At 41.8% G+C, this 23384-nt stretch overlaps 1 protein-coding gene across 1 annotated transcript; it reads right to left on the minus strand.

The window, feature by feature from the left end:
• Window positions 1-364: 364 nt before the first annotated feature.
• Window positions 365-13248, minus strand: scinlb (scinderin like b). Its single transcript, XM_087832501.1, has 17 exons — window positions 13096-13248; window positions 10881-11067; window positions 9746-9900; window positions 7437-7598; window positions 7152-7301; window positions 6667-6756; window positions 6381-6513; window positions 5958-6046; window positions 5641-5856; window positions 5416-5549; window positions 5146-5236; window positions 4001-4171; window positions 3739-3913; window positions 3154-3269; window positions 1667-1744; window positions 1508-1568; window positions 365-1264 (listed from the first exon to the last, which is right to left on the minus strand). Exons 2-17 carry the CDS (start codon window positions 11059-11061, stop codon window positions 1104-1106), a joined length of 2163 nt encoding a protein of 720 aa, XP_087688627.1. The 5' UTR covers window positions 11062-11067; window positions 13096-13248; the 3' UTR covers window positions 365-1103.
• Window positions 13249-23384: the final 10136 nt, after the last annotated feature.

Below are 23384 nucleotides of genomic sequence, written 5' to 3' on the forward strand. Positions count from 1 at the left end.
TAGCTTTTGATCCCCCTGAAGCGGGGTTTGTGTCCTCTCCTGGAGGAGATAACATTGACTGTACCCAAATGTGAGTATACACAGCAGTGCAAAAAATAAAAGTTGTGCTAAGGCCACTTCCTCTATTAAAGTGTGTTGCCATCCTGAAGAACAGTGCAGCTGTGAGCAGAGTTTTCATTTCTTCTTCCTACTTCTACTCCTGTTGCAACAAGATCCCATTTTGCTTTATTCCCCATCCAACAGAGGGAAAACATTTAGTGATATGTGGCTGTTAGACCTCGCGGTTTCTGTAGGCAGAATAATAAATACGCTGGTGGTGCAGTGCACTGGCTTTCAAGGCTCAAGAATGCTCAATAACCACAAGTTTGAAACACTGTGAGCTTTATTTAAAAGTCATCTATGTGAAAATCCCATTTAATAGATTTTTAACATGTGACATACACATACCATTGTGTGAATGGGTGGGTGACTGATTGTGTGAAGCACTTTGGAGTCCTTGGGGACTAGAAAACCGCATTATAAATACAGGCCATTTACCATTGTGTGACTCTTAAATTCATGAGCACAGATTCCCCCCCCCAAAAAAGCTCCGTGCAACTCATAGCAAGTATACAACTTTCCATTATCAATCATAAAACACCATGCATTTATGTGTACTGAAGAAGTAAGCTGTTTTGATATAGAAACTGTAAAGAAAGCATGAGAGAATGGCTGCTTCTGAACACACAAGTAGAACAGTAAAAAAAACTGAAACAGAGGGTTTGTCCAGCTGCCTAAATGGCTTTCGTGTTTTCTTATTCCTATTAGAGCCCTCAGTGGGTATTTGCTAAACATGTAAAGGCTTTTGGACATGATCAATCAACCATTTTGATCAATTAAACATAACTGCTAGCAGAAGCCATCGTTTGCATGCAGATGTGATTCATTCCTGTTTATGAAGCTCAGTACACTGCACTGTTGCAGAGGCAGCTATTAAGGGTGATAACAACGATAGCATTGGTTTTTGGCACTTGGGGATTGAAATTAAAATGAATAAAAACAGCATTAGGGACTGCAGGATAGGTAAGGAGTCAGACAGAGACGGAGAGCCGGGAGTTCTGTGTTCAGAAGCGGGCACGGATTCGGTCCAATGGATCTGTGTCCCACATCTTGGGATCCCAAGCCTGGAACCAGCCAGTGAAAGTTGGAGGCTCTGCTCCCTGTTTGATGGTGGTGATGGGGATTCCTTTGCGACCGGAGGGATCCGAGTCCACATATTCTTTTGCTGCACAACAAGAAGGAAGAGAGGGGAAGGGACAGGTGGAGAGATGGAGGATGAGAATGTGAAGAGAGGTGGTGTTTACCTCTGATCTTAAAGTTTTTGGGTTTTGATTTGAAACTTAAAATACTTAAGCACAATAAGTTTTCTGATTCTGTTTCACATGCAAGATGCTGTCAAACAGTATCTTGCGTGTGCTTTGGAAATCATCTTTTTCTTTAACTTTTTTTCAGTTGTAATGTAACAAACCTATTTTGGGAGCTCCTTCCTTTTCCACGTCATTGGCATCATTGCCAATCCAAATGTAGACCTAGAGACGGGAGAGATTTAAAAAGTCATAATTTTAAAAGTATGTCCTACAAAAGTTCTGAAAGTGACATTTCACACATGCCAGAAAGATCATCTCACCTGATCCCAGGTGTCAAGGAGCATTACATCATCAGTGGCCAGATCTGACTGAGTGAAGTCTCCAGGAACTTCTTCCACCTGAGAGATGGGACAAAAGGAAGCTCAGACTGACTGCCTGCAGGGCTTAGGTGCGTTCAAATGTCACAGTCCTTACCAAATTAGCACTATAAGCTGATCAGGCATAACATTAAGAGTAATGACAGGTGAAGTGAGTAACACTGATTATCTCTTCATTGTGGCAGCTGTTAGTGGGTCGGATATATGGCACTCATCCAAGATGGCGCCAGTGTTCATGGCGGGCCGTCTCTTCGACTTCTGTTTGTTATTTGTTCTTTTTTCTGTTGTCCTGATCTCTACGCGCTTTTCACATATATTAGGGAGCAATTGAACATTTTGTCTTTAAAGCTGAAGAGTTAGAAGCTGGAAAAATCGGCAGGTGTGAGGATCTGAGTGAGTTTGATGAGAGCCATATTAGGATTAACGAGGCCCTTGTGGGGTGTTCTTGGTCTGTAGTGGTCAGTATCTATCAAAAGTGATCCAAGGATGGACCAGTGGTGAACCATCGACAGGGTTACTGGTGGCCAAGGCTCACTGATGCACTAGTGGTCTAATCCAACAGATAAGCTACTGTAGCTCAAATTACCCAAAAAGTACATGCTGGTTCTGATAGAAAGGTGTCAGAATACAAGGAGCATCACAGTTTGTTGTGTACAGGCCTGCATAACCACAGACTAGTTAGGGTGTCCATGCTGAATACTGTCCACTGCCTAAAGCACCAACAATGGACTCGTGAGCATTAGAAATGGACCACGGAGCAATGCGAGAAGGTGATCTGGTCTGATGAATCGTGTTTTCTTTTACCTCATGTGGATGGCCACGTGCGTGTGCATCACTTACCAGGAACACCTGGCACCATGATACACTATGGGAAGAAGGCGAGCTTGTGGAGGCAGTGTGACGTTTGGGCAATGCTCTACTGGGAAATCTTGGGTCCTGCCATCCATGTGGATGTTACTTTGACACGTACTACATTCTTAAGCATTGTTGCAGACCATGTGCATCCTTTCATGTGAACGGTACTCCCTGATGGCAGTGGCCTCTTTCAGCAGAATAATGCACCCTGCCACAAAGCAGGAATGGTTTAGGAATGGTTTGAGGAGCACAACAGCGAGTTTGAGATGCTGACTCCGAATTATCCAGATATTAATCCTGCAGGATATGCTGGACAAACAAGTCTGATTCATGGATGTGCCGCTTCCCAACTTAGACAACTTAAAGTATCTGTTGCTAACATCTTGGTGCCAGATACCACAGCACACCTTCAGGGGTCTACTGGCATCCAAGCCTAGACCGATCAGGGCTTTTTTGGGAGCAAAAGGGAGACCAACACAATATTAGGAGATGGTCACAATGCCTGATCTTTAGCCAGATGTGACATCTTTACTCTAAAAAAAAAAGTTTGAGCTGCATTCTTCTCCCTGACTTACACTGAGTCTTCCTGTTTTGTTGGAGCAGCCAAAGAGACGCGGGGGCCTCATCCCGCTCTGCAGACTCTTTGACGTCTGGTAATCCTTTTTGCCTCCCAGAGCAGACCAGAAGTCAGCTGTGAGAGAAGAATACACAACCGACTTTAGCTACACATAACATTTAATTGATGCTTAATTTGTTTGGACAGGAAGTGAATCACAGCCTCTTTGGGCCCCTGACTAATAAAATGCATCAGCTCTTTAAGTATAATCATAATCAGACCTGAAATGAATGTTAGTGTTCAGTATCACTGACGCCATCAGGCATCAATGCAAATGGCAAATAAAGGTAGAATTTGATGGCTTTACATAAGTAATTTCTTAGCTTATATACACTTTTATATTTTGTAAGTAACTTAAAAACAGCCAAACAGTCTTTTATCACTCAATTGTGAATCAAAATCAAAAAAATTAGAATGAGATTAAATATGTCCCATAAAATACCTCCTTTTTTTATCTTCAGATAAATAAAAGAAAAGGCGCAGAGTTAGTTTCTTTGAGCAATAAACAAGGAAAGTTCTCACTTGTTTTATGTTGGGGACTCACCTGGCTCCTTGCCCTCTGACACATTGCTGGGACTACCACCCAGGAAAGCCACCACATGCTTGGCTGCTTCCATCTCTTTATCGCTGGCGCCCACGCCACGCCACACAAACAAGCCACTTGGCGTTTTCAGCACAAAAACATCGTTGGTGTTCAGATTGGAGGCAGTAGCTTGGACCTGAGGAACCACACAAGTGAGAGGAGCAAATAAGAACTCTCTTGTACACACACACACACACATACAGTGTGTTGCAAACAAGCTTACCTCCACCGCACGGGTAGCATTGGAGGAGCTCTGCCGGATGTGAAAGAGGCGAGTGCTGGCGGCTTTCGTCTGTCCACCTTTGCGTGACGTTCCTCCACTGTGGATGATCATTGGCTTGTCCTTGAAGATGCTCATCAGGTGGGGAGGCTCCTGACCCTGTGACACTCTCACCTGTGGGTATTAACAAAATTCACCAGCAAAGGCAATGACTAATCCAGTTATTCCAGTTTAGCTACAGATTTTGTTCTTAGGGTTACCAACACCAAAGTGAAGTGGTAATCCAAGGTTCCGTATCACTATGTGCAGGAATAACAAGACTGAAATAGATCAATGCTCACTTGATATTCACTATAATTAAATTGAGTTTCAGCTAAGTGATTTTTATATAAATGCAACACAACTGAAAAAAATTTGAAAAATTTTAACTAAATAGCAATATAGCGTGATTATTATCTAATATTTTAAATACTTTAGTTTATTTTTAAAGAAAATACTCAATGATATCAGCTGTGTTGGCATGGTTGTGTGAGAAAATCAGCTTAAAACATGTCTTAACGTCTCCAGTATTGCTGAGAGTTTGATGTATAACCAGCACTAACACATTTTAATGCAGTTCTTGTAGTTATGGCACCTTAACGTGCTGCAGGTTGGATGGGATCAAAATAAAAATTATAGAAACACTGCCCTCTGCTGGTTATCCTGGGGGGTGTTTTTTTCTTTCTTATGGGATCTTTATGAAGCAATTAGTTTTCATCAGCTACACTAAATCCTCTGTAATAGTTAATAAATTTGAAGTATCGGAAGACAGGCAGAAAATATTTGTTTTAGTCGTCGTTACACAGCCCATAAGTTAAAAATGGTGCGTACTAGTTATGTGGGAAGTGTGATGAGTAGATTCAAAGAAAGGTAAATGTTATATGTACGTATTAAGGTTAGTTTGAGAGCCATAAGCTCTCATATCACCTTTATCTGTTCATGTCAGTCATTTAGGGAGAAAAATTACACTAATACAATAACTGCTCACATTATTTAGATTGTTTCTTTAACATTTCTAAGTCATACATTACATTACAGGGTCTTTCTGTGATTACACACACTTGTTTAGTGCATGTGATGTTGAGGTGTGTAGTGGGTCAGGTTCTAACCTGAACTGGGGCTCCTCCCATTGAGTCATCCAGCTTCACTGTGAGGAACGCCGAAGCGGCCAGTTCGTCTTGTGTGCACTTCAGCCCCTGCCTGATACAGTAGCACCAACACAGTCTGAACCACGTCATTAACTCGTGCGTTTGTGTGTGTGAGTGTGTGAGATAGAGAGAGAGATCTTAGACAGGGTGTGGCACACTCTGCCACAGCTTTTACTTCATACTAATTTAAAGAGATTATACGCTTTATACATGTTTTGCTGTTTTACCCACCATGTGTATATGATGTGCTGCTCCCGTGATCCCTGTCTGTAGCTGTAGAGGATGAGGTAACAGTCGCCCCCATAGAAGTGACCATAGGAGGAGGGATCCACGGGCACATTTGCACCATCCTCGACACGCCAGATCTAGAACACCAGACCCAATCTTTAAAAAAAAAACAAAACCTCACAGCTGTGTTTATCTGTGCTATTGTTTCACTTTTTAACACCCTCCTACCTGGACTTTGCCCTTGCCATCGTCCACCATGCCGTGCTGCGCTGCCATGGCTTTGTTTGTGTGTAGGGTGGAGGCATCAAAGGGAACCTGCTCCACTTTGGCTATGCGGCCAATAGTGTAGGCCTTACTGGGACCTGTGGTCTCATCCTTATCCCTCCAGTCGGAAAAGAACTGCTTAAAGAGAGACGTTTCGCCACCTGCAGGAAGTACTTGGATCTGCAAGTCAAACAGAGATTTGGCTTTACGGTTAGCTGCACTGTGGTATTTACAATTGGGGGTTTTTTTTGTCTAAGTTACTAAGTACATGTTGGCTTTACCGTTGTATTTTTGCTGTATCCCTTATCAGTGATGAACTTCTGACCTGCAGCCATGGCTGCTTTACGCTCCGACACAGTGGCTTGAGGGCCTGTTAGAATCAGATAAAACAAAGGAGGTGTAATTCACCTTTATGTTATTCAGAGTGAGAAATATCTGCGGATATTTACGTAAAGAGGCTAATTGCAGTGCAGTCATAAAACACAAAATTACTGCTGTAGACTTCCTGTTATTGTTCAGCAGTGCCAAAAATAAAACCAGCAGCATTTAAATATACCTCTTTCACATGTGTAGCCTTAATCAGAGAGACCAAAAAGGTGTAAACACGCGCTTTCCAATCATTTCTTTGTTAGAATTTGTGCAAAAAGAAGAAGAAAAAAGCACAAGAATGTTAGAAGTGTTATCACAAAAATGTTTTGCTGCACCTTTCCACACAAAGATGGTCTTGTCCACCCCGTTGTCCAGGATGTAGCACTCCTTTGGAGACAGCATGGCCTGCTTGAAGGGACTGGATGCAGCCACAGACGACATCGTCATAGAGCCAGATGCATCTGAGATCTAAAAGAAAAGGAAAGAGGCCCCATCAGGTACTGATTCAGATTTTTTTTATAATTATAAGATGAAATTTCTTTTTTTCGCTATGAAATCTTTCCACCCTTGTATCAAAGTCAGGGTGTTCACATTTATTTGACTGTCAATTGTGTTTCTCACCATGTAGAGGGCAGCCTTTTTCCTGTTGGAAGTCTCCACCTTGTCGTCATCCGGAATACTGGGGGCGATGGAGGTTTTTGGTCCTAGAACCTAAACAGTAAGCAAAGGCATTAATCACTAAATGTTTATCATCATTAACACTGATTAAATGCTTTTTAGTGCAAATATAAACACAGCTTTATTCAGATAAAAAAATATATCTCTATAAATTGAAAGTATGCTCGTTAAACCAGCCCTCCCCTAACTCTCTCTATCTCATTAGGCATCTTGTTGTAAAGGAACTGTTTACTAAGCTGCCCTGGCACAGAGCTGGCGTATGAGCAGCACTTACAAAGGGCAGCATTGTTCCCACACTGACTAACTCCGTGGCAGTCGAATGCATTAATTGCACTTAAAGTTCCTGCTCTCAAGTGATCACCTCTGAGGTTAAAGTGTGGTGACATTTGCTAGAAGAGGGAGACAAGTGAGGAATGTGCGTGTCTGACCTCTATGATGGGAGCCGGCTCTTCCCCCTCCTCCACCATATGCACTTTGGCTCTGCCGTTCCTCTCATTATCCCTGATGTCGATGGTGACCTCGGAGGCCTTCAGCCGCTCGAAACGGTTACACTCACTGCCGCACCACTGATAGATGTCCTGCAGGAGGGGAGAACCCGGGAAAGGAGGTTTAAAGATGTGAAAGCATTAACTATTTCACAGAAACTGTAGAGGTTAAACTGCACTCTGTATATACAGTAGCAAACACACACACAAATAAAAGAAACAGCTCACCTTTCCCAGGTCAATGATGAAGCAGTCTCCTTTGTTGAAGCTGTCCCAGGACATATTGACCTCGGTTGCTCTGATGACCCTGCGCCCCTTAACGTGCAGCAGGCGTTTTACATCCACGCCGTTGGTCACTACATGTTTGAAACCTGAGGCCACACCTCCTTTCTGTGAAATCCAATGATGATTTGCGTTAAGTTTTATCCTGTGAATAGTCTTTCAAATCTAAGAAATGCGGGGGATGAGCTGATTTAAGAGAAGATGAGCTATCTTTACACCTGAGCTGCAGTTTTAGTTACAACTACTACACACGGGCCAAATGACCAGGTGAGTCACAAATGTTCAAGGGGAAGACGTGTGGAGTCAGCTGACGATGAAATGAGTTTAACACAGGACTGTAAAATCTTAAGGAACAACTGGAACAACTGGTTCCTTAAGACATGCGGTCAATTAATGGCATAACCACATGTCATCACTCAGAGTTAACAAAGACAATGGACGGAAAAGAAACTAACATGATGACTGAGGATAAAATGAAGATTGTTGTGTGCAACACCGTTGTACCTGGGGGATGGGATTATCACGTAATGTGCCGTCCTTGGTAGAGCCAATAAACAAAGCAAGTATTTAGAAAACATGCAAATGAACAGAAATACCCTCTGCTGGAGAAGAACAACATGATGATCCTTGTCAGTTTATAACCACACAAAAAATGAACTGAAATAGAAGTTGAATTAAACGTTTGTGTTTTGTAGACTTTTAAAAATCTCATAATGTGATTTTCCTCAACGTGATCCTTCTGCAAGCTACTTTGCAACCTTCCTCACCCCAGTTTCTCATTTGTATGCTCTTTCTGACCTTACTCGGTGTAATGCCTGCCACCACTGTTGCCTCCTCTGCTGTGTTTGTTGTGTATCCAGAGCTTTACAGCCAATGGAATTTGACTAAAGTGGCTTTTACTGAAATATGGGTGAAAACAACAACAAAGGAAACTTGCTTAAATTAGACTTTGAAAAAAAAAACACCCAGAAGAGTCAGTGACTCATCCTCTGCTGCTGAGGTCAGATGACTGAGTGTTGTTAGACTCTCGGGGGGCGTGGCTACTTTGACCACCAAATGAAAACCACATTCATCCTGTTCTTGGTCAGATGGTAGCAATTTTTTCCGTGGCAACAACGCATGCTCTGTTTATTGTCAGAATAGTTTACTGACAGTGAAGTTACCAAAGCTCTGTCGAGAATGTGAGGTTTGGTTCTGTTTCGGCTTCGCTGTGTCGCAAACACAGCCAGTGTGCTTGGACTCTGCAACATATGCAGAGCAGAACTCTCCAACAAAAGTAGTAAGCAAGCATTCGGGCTAATTACATTTAACTAAAGCCACAAAGGGGGGTTGGGGTTATGAGAAACAGATGGCTGTTAAAAGTGGTTTAGCTTGTGTTTCTCAGTATCCTTATTTGCAGAGGCTGGTTGCCTAGGTTATAATCAATCAGTCCATCAGACACACCATCAGAGAGATATAGAAAAAAGGGGGAATGCTATGATTTCTTTGAACTTCAGGATCATCAGCTCATTTCAACAGCAAAGTTCACAGGACGCTGGTAATCATTAACACTGCAGACATGTTTCAGTCAAACAGAGTTCTGCAGCAGATCACTGTTCGATGTTTAAAATATTAGTCATCACACCTCTCACTGTTTACAGGACTTTTGTGGTTCTGTTATTTAATAGCGGACTGGGAGCAGAAAAAAAACTTCAAGAAATCATTACAGAAATGTCCCTTATTTAGTTACTAATTTAAACCAGCGGTTCCTCTTCTCCTATCAATAGCCTTTTAATAGCTGACTGGAACCTGTCATTTACTTGCTCGTTACCAGCTTCACTTTTTGGACTCTGCTAGTGTAGCTTTGCATGATTTTCAGGTCAAAATAATGCTTGTTTTTCTTATCAAAGTTTCTTCAGAGACATGTCAAAATGAAACCTGGTGTGACGTTAACTTGTCTGCCATTTTGCACGTGCGACAGTCGTGGAAATAATACAGGGGAAGCCAAATAAGGCTCCAGTCACAGCCCCTTAAAACCACGGGTCTTGGGGGGAAAATGTGTATTCCCCACCGAGCTGACGAGTGGTTGCTCAATTTTTCTGGCGGTGGCTGGCGGTGACCAGTCAGTGACCCCTTTGGCAACATTTGTCAGTTGTTAGAGCAAAATGTGTATCTTATGACTGGTTGGCAAAAATCTTTTTTATTGCTTTGTTCAATCACAGATTGCCAGAGTCGCCTGTAGTTTGCATGAAGATCCCGACTTCCATAAAGCTCACCTGGTACTTGATGCCTGACTTGAAGTAACCCAGGAAAGTGTTGGACTCGTAGTTCTGCACCTCCCTGTACTGCACCGGGCCACCACCCAGGAAGTCATCCAGCTGTGAGGCAAAGATCGCTGCCGCTCCACTCTCATCCTGTGAACACTCATCCCCTGCAGAAAACACATGTTTGTAACCGGCTAGTTCTAGAAACAGTCCTGCAACTGCTTCGTATTCACGCTCAAAACTCAAGCTTCTTACAGAGAAATCTGCAGCGCTTTAGTGCAAGCAGTAACCTTATGCGCCCTCTGAGTCACGACTGGAGTCATGGTTATAATCGCATAAACCACATGAGCAGCAGAGCCTCTCTGTATCCTGTTATTACTGTCAGATGGCACACAACATGGATAAAACTATTCCACAAGTTTTATCTGACTAACACTGATCCCAGACGGAAGGATTAATTGTGTTCCAGTGTTATAAAGACTGTAATGTGTTGCAGATGGTTGGATGGCATTGGACACAGACTGGCAGGGAACTACGCAAACCTGCAAAAAACTAGTACCCGTCTCTAATGATCTGCAGGGGCATTCCAGATGTGAGTCATCCAGCAGTTTGTTTTATGTGTCTGTTTTTGTTATGCAACCAAAAGGAAAAAAGAAAACGTTCAGGGTGGTTAAAGTTGCACATCACTGAGTGTTCTGTTCACTCATAATTTAATTCTAAGCCACAAAAAGGGAACTGTGCAGGCGAGAGGAATTTCTCAAAGTCCTGTTACTTTAAGCTCCTCACACAAGGGAGGATGTTTCAGGTCTAAGATCTAAAAACCTAAAGCAGTTTCCAAAACTAGGCTATTGTGGTGCAAGCTCACGATGAAGCAACGGTATCTGCTCTCATTAAACCCAAAGCTATACCTGTCTGTTTGTGAGTTTAAGTACTAAAAATTGCAAGGAAACGCAGCAGCTCTGGAGGAAGTGACTTTTTAAAACTCTGAATATATCACTTAAGTTTGTAGCTGAGGAAAATGCCAAACATCATACTTTATCATGAAACTGGAATGAAAACAACTAGATCTGCTTTGGTGCAATCAAACAAAACTAAGCAGAAGCTTCAGTAAATTGCAAGACTGCAGTTTGCAGCATCCATGTCTTACCCAACCACATGTGAATGTTGTATGATGGGGCTGAGGTGGTGAAGAGCAGCAGGTAGGCATCTCCGGTGTAAAAGGAGCCGTACAGGGCTTTGGGAACCGGCTTGAGGTCCATGTTCTCAATACGCCACACCTGCAGCCCTGGCTTCTTCCCTGCAGTTTCAAACTCCTTATGGCTAACCATGATGCTCTGAGACACAATAAAGATTAAAAAAGAAAAAAAGAAAAAGAGGAAGTAAATAGTCTCAATGTTAAAGGAAGCCAGGTAGAGACACAGGAAATAATTTTAATGTTTTTGCCATGCAAAATGTGGCTGCAGTTGAACTCCTGGAAAGCCACAGAAAGCATTCTGAGAATGACAGAAACAGCAGACGCTGCTGAGAGCGCTCACAAACACAATGCAAAAGTTATTTTGTGCAACCAAATTTATGATGTGCTTCCTGAACAACAAACGCTAGATTGTGTCTTAACACCAATGAGGGAAGGGGGTGGTGGTAGGGGGGTTAACCACGGCAGTTTATAAATATACATTCTATCTCTCCTCTAAGCCTCTTCCATATTTGGACACTCACTGTAAACACTGAACTAGAAAGACAGGTTCTTTAACTATATCACGCACTGCTGCTCAACGTCTGTCAACCAACTTTCAATAATCATATTAGCCATGAACCGTACATCAATGACTCTCTGCTTAGTATCATATTTTATTTATTTATTTTGCACAACTCATTGAAAAAAAACCTAAATGGTCTGAGAAACCCTTTGTTGTTTCTAAAAAGTCATAATATATGCAGCATATTGTGACACCAGAGTCTGAGATAAAGTTATGTTTTTCAGAAATGACTGATGCAGGAACTTTGTACCATTATCAGCACACATTTAATCAGAAAATCATATCTCCACTAAAATAAACAATACCACATTCCAGGCTGACAGTGCTGCTTGACCTGTATTGCTTGCCTCATAAACTCCTATCATATTTTTATGGCTGATACTGGAGTGACTCTATAACATCAAGTTATACTACATGTCTGGACTGCTACAAAACACAGTGAGAAAGCTGAAGCACTGAGTCCAGGAACTCACAGGAGGTTCTTGTTAAATAAATGAATATTGTGATAAGGTTGAACGTTTGCTCCAAAGAAATTGAGAGATTATACGGTACAGATTGGTAGTTTGTCCAGATTACACAAGAGCCTGATTACAAGTGTGGCTGCAGGATTATAGTTGTTCTCTCAGACTAAGACTTCTCTAACTACGCAGCTCTGACAACGTCCACTTCCACTGCTGTAAAACCATAAACCTACATTTAATTTACATCCCCTTCATCTGTGCTCATCACGCAGGCTGAAATATTTAATGTTACTGAGAGTTTAAATCATACCAAACAAACACAATCCAAGGAATCACGCATCATGATCACCACTTGCTGTTACTGTTTGCAGTGCTGTGTCTTAAACGAGCGGCCTGCAGCTCAGCTTTCAGTGAAGAAGAAAAAAAATGAGTGGACTTCCTGTAAGAGGCTGATCAATAAGTGCTGCATCATGGACAAAACCTCCAGACCCCATAAAGTGCATGAACTGGAAACAGATGCACTGATATTAACGCTAATGTAACACAGTAATGAGCACAATGTTGCATCTCTGTGTGGTGGGGGTGGGGGCCATATGCTGGGAAGAGCATCTTCCACCAACTGTGCTTGTCTGCTGCAGACCTCTGATATATTTACATGTTTAAAAAGTGCATTTGTGTTAAGAGTGAAGTCTGTTCTGCTTCTTCCTCTTTTTTGACTATTGCATAACTTCTTAACAACCACTGTCTATGTTCCAATTAAAGCTTCCGTTTCAATCATATTTCAATCACACGATAACGATCAGCAGCAGTATGAAAGAATAGTTCCCATCACGAGCTCTAACGCGTTCTCTCCTTCCTTTTCGCCCCTTTCGCTGGCTGCTGTGACTCAGGAAGAAGAGGGGGAAAAAACAACTACAACAACTGGAAACTTTCCACATCTGGAATTTCACTCGCTTTAAACGTCCCAATCCTGCCTGGCTACATGAGAGCGAAAAGTCAGCGATTATCAGCTAAGATCGCGAGCTGTTCACCTTTGATCTAAAGAAATTATGCAAGAATTAAAAGTGCAGAAATGCCACAGCCCACGTAGACTGGGGTGGGGTGGAGGGGGGGGGGGGGAGAGGAAAAAAAGGGGGAAACTCACAGTTTGTTTGAAGGATGAATCACACAGGAGAGAGAGATGAGCAGATGAGTCGATGGAGGTCGTAGATGCGGGAGTGAGGCGACAGTCTATGGTTTTGATGTGCTGTAGATGACGAGACGGAGGAGGAGGAAGGGGAGGAGGAGTGGTGCTGGGGGAGTGTCCAGCATGAATACTTCTCAGGCGGAGAGAAGCTTTCTGAGAAGAGAGGATTGTGCTGTGGTGATTCAGGAAGAAAGTCTGCCTTTACAGTGCTGTGCCAACACGACTGTGGACTGCACAGCGCAGATTATAAAGCTTTCATGTAGGGAGGGACAAAGTTCAGCATGCAGTGGCTTCTTAGAAGTAGCACCTGAATGCGTGACTTTAGGTTTGGCTTGAGATCGGTGTGACTGGAAAAAACAAGAGCAGGGAAATGTGTCTGCCTTTAAAATCCTATAATGCAGAGGTATCATAGGAAATCAGATACTGTGGGTTGGGAAACAGCGTCTATATTCAAAAGACAACTGTGTGTTGATTTGAAATACAGATGTTAGTGACACCAACTTCCCCCTTGCTTGAATAAACCAGGCAGCCCTTGCAGATACAGGACACCACACATACCTCTAAACGAGAGCATCCAGAACATTCATTCGGTCTCATTAGCTTCAAGATAACACATTATGTAAAACAACTTTTGGCTTTGTTACCATGGTGCACAAAACCCACGGGGCATGTCACCATTTGCACACATGAAAACACCAAACACGTTTGAAGGCATGCTTGCATAAGTCACACCCAGCCTCTACCTGCTGTACTTCTTCTTTTGCGACAGGTACAGCGAAACACAAAGTACACCCTCTTTCAGTTCTAATGACACCAATTTAAAACTCACCTGGTCCACACCTTCTGAAATTCTTTAAATATAATGTCAGATGAACAACAATGTGTTGCATATTTGTTGTCATTTGTTTAACAAAAAGCGGTGTGTGAACAGTTTAGTACACCCATGATTTAATAGCTTGTACAGCCACCTTTAGCAGCAATAACTTGAAGTAATTACTTTCACTGTGACTTATCGGTATGTCTCATTGGTTTATTCATGCACAGTTCTCTTAAGGTCCCGCCACAGTGTTACAATCAGGTTGATGTCTGGACTTTGACTGGACCATTGCAACACTTTGATTCCTTTCTTTTTCTGCCATCCTGTTGTAGATTTGCTGCTGTGCTTGGGATCATTGCGCTCTTTCATGACACAATTTGGGGCAAGCTTTAGCCATCAGACAGATGGCTTCACATTTGACTCTAGAATACTTTGGTATACAGAGTTCATCATCAACTCAATAACTGCTGAGTGCCCAGGTCCTGTTGCTGGATAACAAGCCAAAATCATTACTCCTCCACCACCGTGCTTGACAGTTGGTATGAGGTGTTTGTGCTGATATGCTGTGATTGGTTTTTTTTTCCAAGCATGGTGCATGGTCTTTTCCATCAGTGGACGTTGGTGCAAAGCTTTGTGGTTTGTTCAGATGCAGCTTTGCAAACCTGAGCAGTGCTGGCATGTTCTTTTAAAGAGGCCTGTAGAGTCTCGGGTTTGTCCCAGTTTCTCTGAACATTTTACAGTCTGACCTTTGGGTGAATTTGCTTCGAGATTCTTCGAGAATGTTATACACAGATAAAAAGTTTTTAAAAAGTGCATCTTGCAAATGTGTATACATTAGAAAGTTTCACATAATATCATGCAGAATATTTCAGTGTAATCACGTTTTGTTTTTTGTTCTTCTTCACACAAGGCTCACAAGTTGAGAATCCAGTGTGAAATTACAAAGGCTTCTTGAGAACTCAGTGGACAGATGAAAGATCGCGCTTCCTCTCTTTATCAAACTTACAGCAGCTGACTAATGCTTGATTAGATTGTTGCAGCAACTACATGAGAAAACAACCTGGTAACAGCTGATTAAAGCTTCGCTTTGTTTTACAAGCCAAAGAGAGAAGGAAGCGGGTTGGAGTGGTCAACATGGCTAACCTGATATTTTATCAAGTATGCAAAACTGTCTAAAATTGTGTGCACAGTTCGTGGTGTAGCTGTTCCTCAGCTGTGTCTGTGCAAACCTACGATAACTCGATTTAACTGATGCAGCTGAATGAAGAGGTGAAAAGAGGAAACATCTGTGCCAGTGAATTTGTGACTTTCTTTTCTGTGGGTTTAGTTGTTTCCGTTTTAATTTTTTTTAGATTAATTCATTTATAAGTGAGAAATCTCGCTTCACCACTTTAAACTCATGTTTATCTGATCAGTCAGGGGGACCTCACTGGTGCCAGACTCGGTGGTCTTATCATTAAGCAGGGCGTGAAGTGTCAGCTGAAATGCTGCCTGTGGCTCATTGTGCCACACACCGAGAGCTGGCTGATGCACATCCTCGGTGACAATGCAACCACCGCAAAACGGATTATACTCTCATCATCGGAGGCTTATTCGTCTGTTACAGTCTAGTGCCTGAAAAGACTACATGTAAAAAAAAAAACAACAACATTTAACCCAAAGAATGGTTCTGTTTTAAGAGATACACATTTATTTTTTGAGATTAGATAGGATGAAACAACACCCTGGCATTTACTGAGTCAACATATGAAAAGAGTAGCCTACTTAAGCAATATGGATTGATTCTTGCAGCACTGTCAGACTCTTAATGGGCATTTTAACAGAGTCAGAACTGATGCACAAGAACTAGTAACAACAGTAGGAAATAGCAGTTGCTGATTTGTGTCAGTCTTCAGACCCAACTAATGGTGACTCACATGAGATCACTATCAGACTGAGCACATCTTTCATGTGTGCAGCAATACTTGCAAACATTTGGCAGCCATCACTTTGCAGCTGCGGAGCTGCTAAGTAACCCAGGCTTAGTGTAAACACTGTGAGCAGATTGTAAGAACCAATCGGTTTAGTCAGTGCATCTAGTCAAGAAATACAGTGACACGGCTGTAAAATCCTTTATGGGTTTTTATGTTTGTATCTATTAATCAAATAAAAGATAACATGGTAGTAGGTGGATTTTATTCAACCCAAATGCAAGACACAGAGGCAGACCAAAAGACCAAAAACTGAGTCTTTACTGATGCAAAAACTTCAAAATGCAAAAGGTGACACAAATCTGGAAATACAGTTGAAATACAGTTAGCTCCATAATTGGTTTGACAAAAGCCCTGTTTGTTTGTTTGTTTGCTTGCTTGTTTTGCAATTTTGTCTCTGAACAGAGGCACATCAGACAATCAAGATGTGATTGAAATGTGGACTAAGAAAAACACCTTCACAACAGCTAACATCTAAGTTTAAAATCAATTTGATTGTACGTTTTCTCACCAACAAGGGTTTGTCCATCAAGCGCTAAGTTGTCTTTTGCTTGGGTATCAAATATGTATTTTACTCTGCGACAAATTCACTTGTTTGTATTTTTCCAGAGGCAATCTTTGGACAGACGAAACCAAGGTAAACGATGGGAATGATGGGAAGAGAAAGGTATGAAGAAGGACAAACATCTTATAATCTGAAGTCTGTCACATTATCTGTCAGACATGGTGGCAGCAGAGTCTCGGCACGTGTATGTATGGCCACCAGCGAAATACGATCATCAGTGACTATTGATTATGCGACTGCTGGTACAAGTAGCAGGATGGCATGTGAAGTGTATGGGGCTATACTTTCTGTTCAGATTTAGACAAAATGCTGCAAAACTGATCAGGTATCACTTCAAAGTGAAAATGGATAAGGACCCAAATCATGCTGCAAAGTAACCCAAGTCTCTCAGTGCAAAGAATCAGGCTGTTCTTGAACCCAGCAGAGCCTGCAGCAGCTAAAGATGGCTGAAGTAAAGGCCTAACAGAACATCTCAAGAGGAGGAAACACAGCATTTGGTGATTTCAGGCAGTCACTGACTGTGAAGGATTTTTCATTAAGTACTAAAAAACAATCCTTATATTTAAAACTTTTTTACTTTGTCCAATGCATTTTGAAATGCAAAGTTTGTAAAAACTCTTGAACAAAATGTGAAAGACAGAGGGAAACTAGAAACACAACAAGTAATAAAAAAATGAAATTATAAAAAACCTAATACTCTACAAAAACCCAGAACCATGACAGATTGTTATCCTGACACTCGTTGGACACAGGAAGGTTCGTGTGTAAACAGCCTCAGAGACTGTGCAAAACCTGGAAAACCATGCCTAATGTTTTTCAAAACCAGTTTCCACACTGTATTTATTTATAACTTTCAATGCCCCACCTTCTTCTTACTGGTTCTTAGTTTTCCCTCTGCCAACACATTCGAGTTGCTTCTGACATAGCAGGAACTAAACAGTCAACAGTGTGCGTCGGCCAAACCAAAGCTGCTACAGGCACAGAGCTAAATGTCTGAAAACCTGGATTGTCATAAATAAGTAACTAGGAAACCTCTCTAGTACCACTCCTTCTGTGTAAAGGTTTGGCTTAATGAGGGAAAGGCCAGTAAATTGCAGCTTGGTGACTGTGGAGGGCTGTCAAAGGAGATAACAATAACCTTTCAGCAGCGTCAACCACAAATAGTTGTTTTTCCGCCATATGTAGTCACATGACAATCCCCCACCTGGTGACAAAGCACTGCTACACGTGAAGTCCATGAGAACACAGCTGAAATGTGGTCTGAGCAGATAGAACAGAAACAGGAACTCAAACCTTATTTTCTTATTAATCTTGTTAGCCTGCAGCTCTGCTTCACCTTCAGTGCCTGATAAAAGCAGAACAACCCACAGAGCCAACATCCTGATGTGACAACGAGCAAACAAGGATCTCGTATTTCTAAACAACACGATTATTACTTTATTGTAGTCTGCAGTGCACAGTTCAGTGTGCTCTACCTGATAAACGCTGTTAACCAGTGTCTTGCCTTCTGTGGTTAAACTCGTGTGCCAAACAGACAGCCTGTGTTCGTGCAAATCTCTGTGGTTAACCCTGGCATACAGGTCTCGAGCTTTGCAAAGGTTCTCTTACGACTGTTTGTGTAAACTCAGTCAGGCACTATACTGTGCAAAAGTATAGTTGTTGTTTTTATATTTTCCTAGAAAAATAGATGCAGAAATCTATTAAAACATGTGCAAACATTCATGAAAACACAGTTTATAAAAGAAAAACAGAGTTTGTACAATTCTAACAAGCTTGAAAGACCATATTTATTCTTCAGCACAGCCTGAACTCTCTTAGTCAGTTTTCGTGTAATTTCTTTAAGAAGTCTTCAGGAAGAGTTCTCCAGGCTTCTTGAAGCTCTTCTTTGGATGTTGGCTGCCTTTTGTTCTGTTCTCTGTCAAGATGATCCCACACTGCTTCAATAATGTTGAGGTCTGGGCTCTAGGGAGGTCAATCCATGACTGATGGTGTTCCAATATGTGTTATTTATCCAGATTTGCTTTTACATGATTGCAAGAGTGTTTGATGTTTTCCAGATGGTGGGTCAAAATCTGCACATTTCTGTGTTCAGAATTGCATCAATTTTGACAAGATCTCCAACACCACAGTTTGAAATGCAGCATCTATCCATTAAACAGCCTCCGCCATGTTTTACAGATGGCTGCAGACACTGATGTAGGTCTCTCCTACATGCAAACATATTGACAATGACTTAAACCAAAAATGTCTAATTTGGACTAAACCTGATGCCACAGGTTTAGTCCAGTTCTTGTGTTATTTGTCGAACCTCATCTTTTTCCCCATTTTTCTTCCTTAAGAATGGCTTCTTGATAGCCACCCTTCCACTGAGACTATTTCTGACGAGGCTTCAGTGAACAGTGGCCCGATTAATTGAAGCGCCAGATGCCTTTCTCAGGTCCTGTGTCAGTTCTTTGGTAGACTTCTCTTCTTGATCTTCCACGCGTCAAGAAATGCACAACAGTGTTAGTACACTAGTAATAGTAATGTAAAAACATTCAATTACTAACAAGAAACTACTCTATAATTTTGAAGATGGTGGCATCAGCAATCTCCCCATATCTGCTCATGCTTACTGAGTACCATATCATGTAAATGCATTATACATGAAGCCAGGAGGTAAAACACTGAAAATATTACTGCTGTAAGTGTAGGGCAGCCTTCACTGATGGAACACAGTATAGTCAGGAGAGAAGATGGTAAGCCTGTATACACCTGTGGGAAATCTGTTTGCATTGTCATCGGATGGTTGGCTTTGTGGAAATCTGCAGTAACTAGTTTGGTTTGCAGAGTTCGAGCTTTGATTCTTAGAAATTGGGCTGTCAGTTATTTTGTGGGAGTGTTTGTAGCTGTGGGCACTGGGTGTGTACCAACAGCAGCAAACTAATCTGGGTTTTGTATTCATGCTCATTATATTCTCCATCTCCTCTCTCAACCCTTGGTATTTTTCCAGCTTCCTGTGTTCCTTAATATTAGAGATCAGGTCAGCAAGAATGTGCTTTAAGTAGTTGTCATTTATTTGAAATCTCACCAGATATTTCCATACAAAAGTGTGATTTTTTTCTTAATAATTATACATATTCATCTATGTAATGGGAGCAAGACATACTTGGCATGTACTTCTACTTAGCAGTTTTAGAAAGTTCCACAAGGGAACTAGTGCTCGACTTTATAGCACGCAACAGACCCCAGTCTGAACCACATCCTCTAGACTAACAGAGTTCTTAAGAAGAGCTCAACAAACGAAAAGAGAACAGAAAGACTGGAGCTTCTGAAATATATACAGCTAAAAAAAGGCTGAGTTTCAAATTATCCACCAGCTTATATTCAGAATCTCTGAGCCCTGTTGTTACATGAGAACATGCAGCTTGGTTTGATTAGATGGTTGTAGTCTTTGTCTCTAGTAGAAACACACACACACCTCACACAATACCCTCACAAAGAGAAAGCCTCTGATAAACAGCTTGGCCAGTGGTGAGGAAGTGCAAACATACACAGCGTCCATCGACGCCTCATACGTAGGGCGGAAATCCTCCGTGGTCATTAAACCAGACTGTCCTCCTGCCACATAGCAAACACTTTTTTATGACCTGAAATGAGTGAGCGCACCTCATCTAGACTGGGCTGAAATATATGACTATTATTTTGCTTTCCTGGTATCTGTCTAAGAAATGTCGTGTTTAACACAAAGAGATTATTTGACATGCTGGAAACATTTGCTTTCCCATCAACACAAACGTATTGAGTGAAGAAACCATTAGGGTTGTTCTGCTACCAGCATCTCTCAAATTTATAAATAAACATTAATTTATATAAAGAAAATATGGGGCATGATCTTAAGAGAGGCTGTATATGGAACTAATTCTGTGTAGAGTGCAGTGACTGACTAGATAAGTGCAAAAAAAAAAAGTGCACCTTCATTCAGTTTCAGTTTTTTATGTATTGGGACATAGCAAAATTATTTTTCTTAATACAAATTGAGCTGAAATGAGGAAACAGTGTCTACAAAGTTAAGCAACTAAGTGCTTGTTTTCTGTATGACTTCATTTGTCTCTCACATCATTGTTCAGGAACTTCCGCACTTTTTTATAGCGTTGCTAAAGCTCAATGAGGTTTGTGGCCATCTATTTATGCAAAGGTTTTTAGAGGTACTCCCACAAACCTTCTGTTGCATGACCTACTTTTAGTCAAGCTGTCAGACAGTTAGTATACTTTGATATACAGAGGAGCTAATGGTCGACTCAATAACTGCAAGTTGCTCAGGTCCCGTGGCTGCCAAACAAAGCCTGAATCATTACCCCTCCACCGCCGTGCATCACAGTTGGTATGGGGTGTTTGTGCTGATATGCTGTGTTCGGTTTACTCCAAAAATGGAGCTGTGCATTATGGATGTCTCCAGTTTGGTCTACTCTCTAGAGGGCATCGTTCCACAAGTCTTGTAGTTTGTTCAGATGCAACTCTGCAAACCTGAGCTGTGCTCAGAGGTTACTTTTAGAGAAAAGAGACTTTCTTCTGGCAAATCTTCCAAACAAGCCATTTTTGTCTTTTTCTAACTGCATTTTAACATATGACGTTGCTGTATAACGTTAATCAAGTGCATTGGATTAGCAGCACCTAGCTGCTACTTGTCCTCTTAATTCCTGTAGAAGCAGTAAGCGCGTGCTTACTTTTTCCACACACTGTTTCTGCATTACGGTTTAATTTTCTGCCTGCACTGTTGCATTGTTTGATGGTTGCATTCATGGAAATTTGCATTCACAAGTGATTCTTAGAAACCGGGTTGTCAATTATTTTCTGGGAGTGTTTGTTGCTGTGTGGTATGTTTAATGAACACTAGGTGTGTGCTCCACTGATTTAGATTCTGAATTTCTCATGCTTATTGGTACTTATCATACTTATTATTCTTCATGCTTTCTGTGGCACCCATTTTGAGTTTATGCTTTTATTTATGTTTTCAATGCAAATCACATTTCGCTTCCAAACACCCCCAATGAAGAAATGACCAGTTCACCCTGTCTGGGACAAGGATTACCTGAGCCTCGCCCTGGAGCCAAACCTGGGTAAGCTTCGGTCTTAGTCCTTTGGGTCCCCATAGACATAGCTCAAAGAGGCAACATGGGCCCACCCTTTTCTGGTTTCACCACTTGCAGGAGGCACCACTGTGGTTGAGTGCAATGTGTGCTGGGTTGTAGTCAAGGGAAGACACCCTGGCAGTTTGATTCCCGGCGGAGACGTGGAGCATCACGTCTGTGATCGGGAAGGAGCCTGAGCTAGTGTGTGAGGCCAGATATAGTCATATGTATGTAGTTTCCCCCGGTGGTTGGGAGAGTTTAACTAATCCTGACTGACGTTTCCATTTTTTCGCTAAACGACAGTTCAGAGTGCCCAGCCTTCTTGGAGTCACAGCATGGGGTGCTGGAGGGTGCTCCACCTGGCAGTCTTCAACACTGGTCGTGGAGGGGCGTGGTTGGGAGGAACGGCATGCCTGATCTGAACGTTGTCTCCTACTACTTACTTTTTCCAGTCTTTTGTATCAACTTGCTTTAAAGATGTGGCGCTGCAACCAAATTCAAAATGAGCTAGTATTTTTCATGAAACATTAACATGTCTCAGTACTATTGATATAGTTTTATTATGAATAAAATTTACAAGATTTGTAAATCATTACATTCAGTTTTGTTTTGGTTTTTAAATACAATTTTCTTTGGAGTTGTATTGCATTGATGCAAAATTGCACAAAATCTGCAGTTGGCCCCAAGAAAGTGTTCTTCATACAGCGTTGTGTTCTTTAAAGCTTTCAAACTAAACTGTTATTTTCTCACATCTATACACATTTGCTAACAAATGTTCAAAATATCATACACAATTTATTACCAAAAATATTCATTTGTCTGCTTTCACATGTGTATGAATTTGACATGCCATAATCCATAGGGTTTAATATGATGTCAGCTCAATCTTTGCAACTATAATAGTTTGAACTCCCCTGGGAAGCGTTGGGAACATGAAATTGTCCAAAATGTCTTGGCATGCTGAACCAGTTCCTTCCACTGGAACTAAGGGCCTGACCCCAACTCCTGAAAAACTACCCTACACTATAATCCCCCCTCCACCAAACTTTACACTTGGCACAATGCAGCCTGACAAGCACCGTTTCCCTGGTAACCGACAAACCCGGACTCATCCATCAGATGAGTGAATTCATCACTTCACAGAGCACGTCTCCACTGCTCTGGAGTCCAGTGGCAGCGTGCTTTACACCTCTGCAGCGCTTTGCATTGTGCTCGGCGACGTAAGGCGTCGATGAAGCTTCTCGGCCATCGAAACTCATTCCACGAAGCTCACTACACTCTGTTCTTGTGCTTTCGAGGTCTGTAGCGATTAACTAGTGAAATATGGCAACCTCTGTGCCTTAGCATTTGCTGGCCCTGTTCTGTGATTTCACTTGGACTACCAATTTGAGGCTGGGTAGCTTTCATTCCCAGTGACTTTCACTTTGTTATAATATCATCAACAGCTGACTGTGGAATATCCAGTATGGGGAAATTTCATGACTGCACTTATTGCACAGGTGGCATCCTATCATGGTACCCTGCTGTAATTAACTGAGCTGAGTGTCCCACAAATGTTTGTAGGAGTCTGCATGCATGGGGGCTGAATTTTATATACCTGAATTCAGTGATTTTGATTGTAAATTGGTAAAAGCTGATCCCAAAACTCAATGAAGGCTGATCGTTGCTCCAGTTTGTGTTACGTAACTACAGAAATGCAAAAGGCAGTTTAACCAGCTTGAGCCCCACCCTCGCTCAAATCAGTCTGAGCCAGAAATTGTTCCCTTCTGGACACAAAACAAGCC

Source organism: Neolamprologus brichardi, chromosome 18 (genome assembly GCF_056152115.1).
Source record: "Neolamprologus brichardi isolate AB-2024 chromosome 18, ASM5615211v1, whole genome shotgun sequence".
Taxonomy (NCBI): Eukaryota; Metazoa; Chordata; class Actinopteri; order Cichliformes; family Cichlidae; genus Neolamprologus; species Neolamprologus brichardi.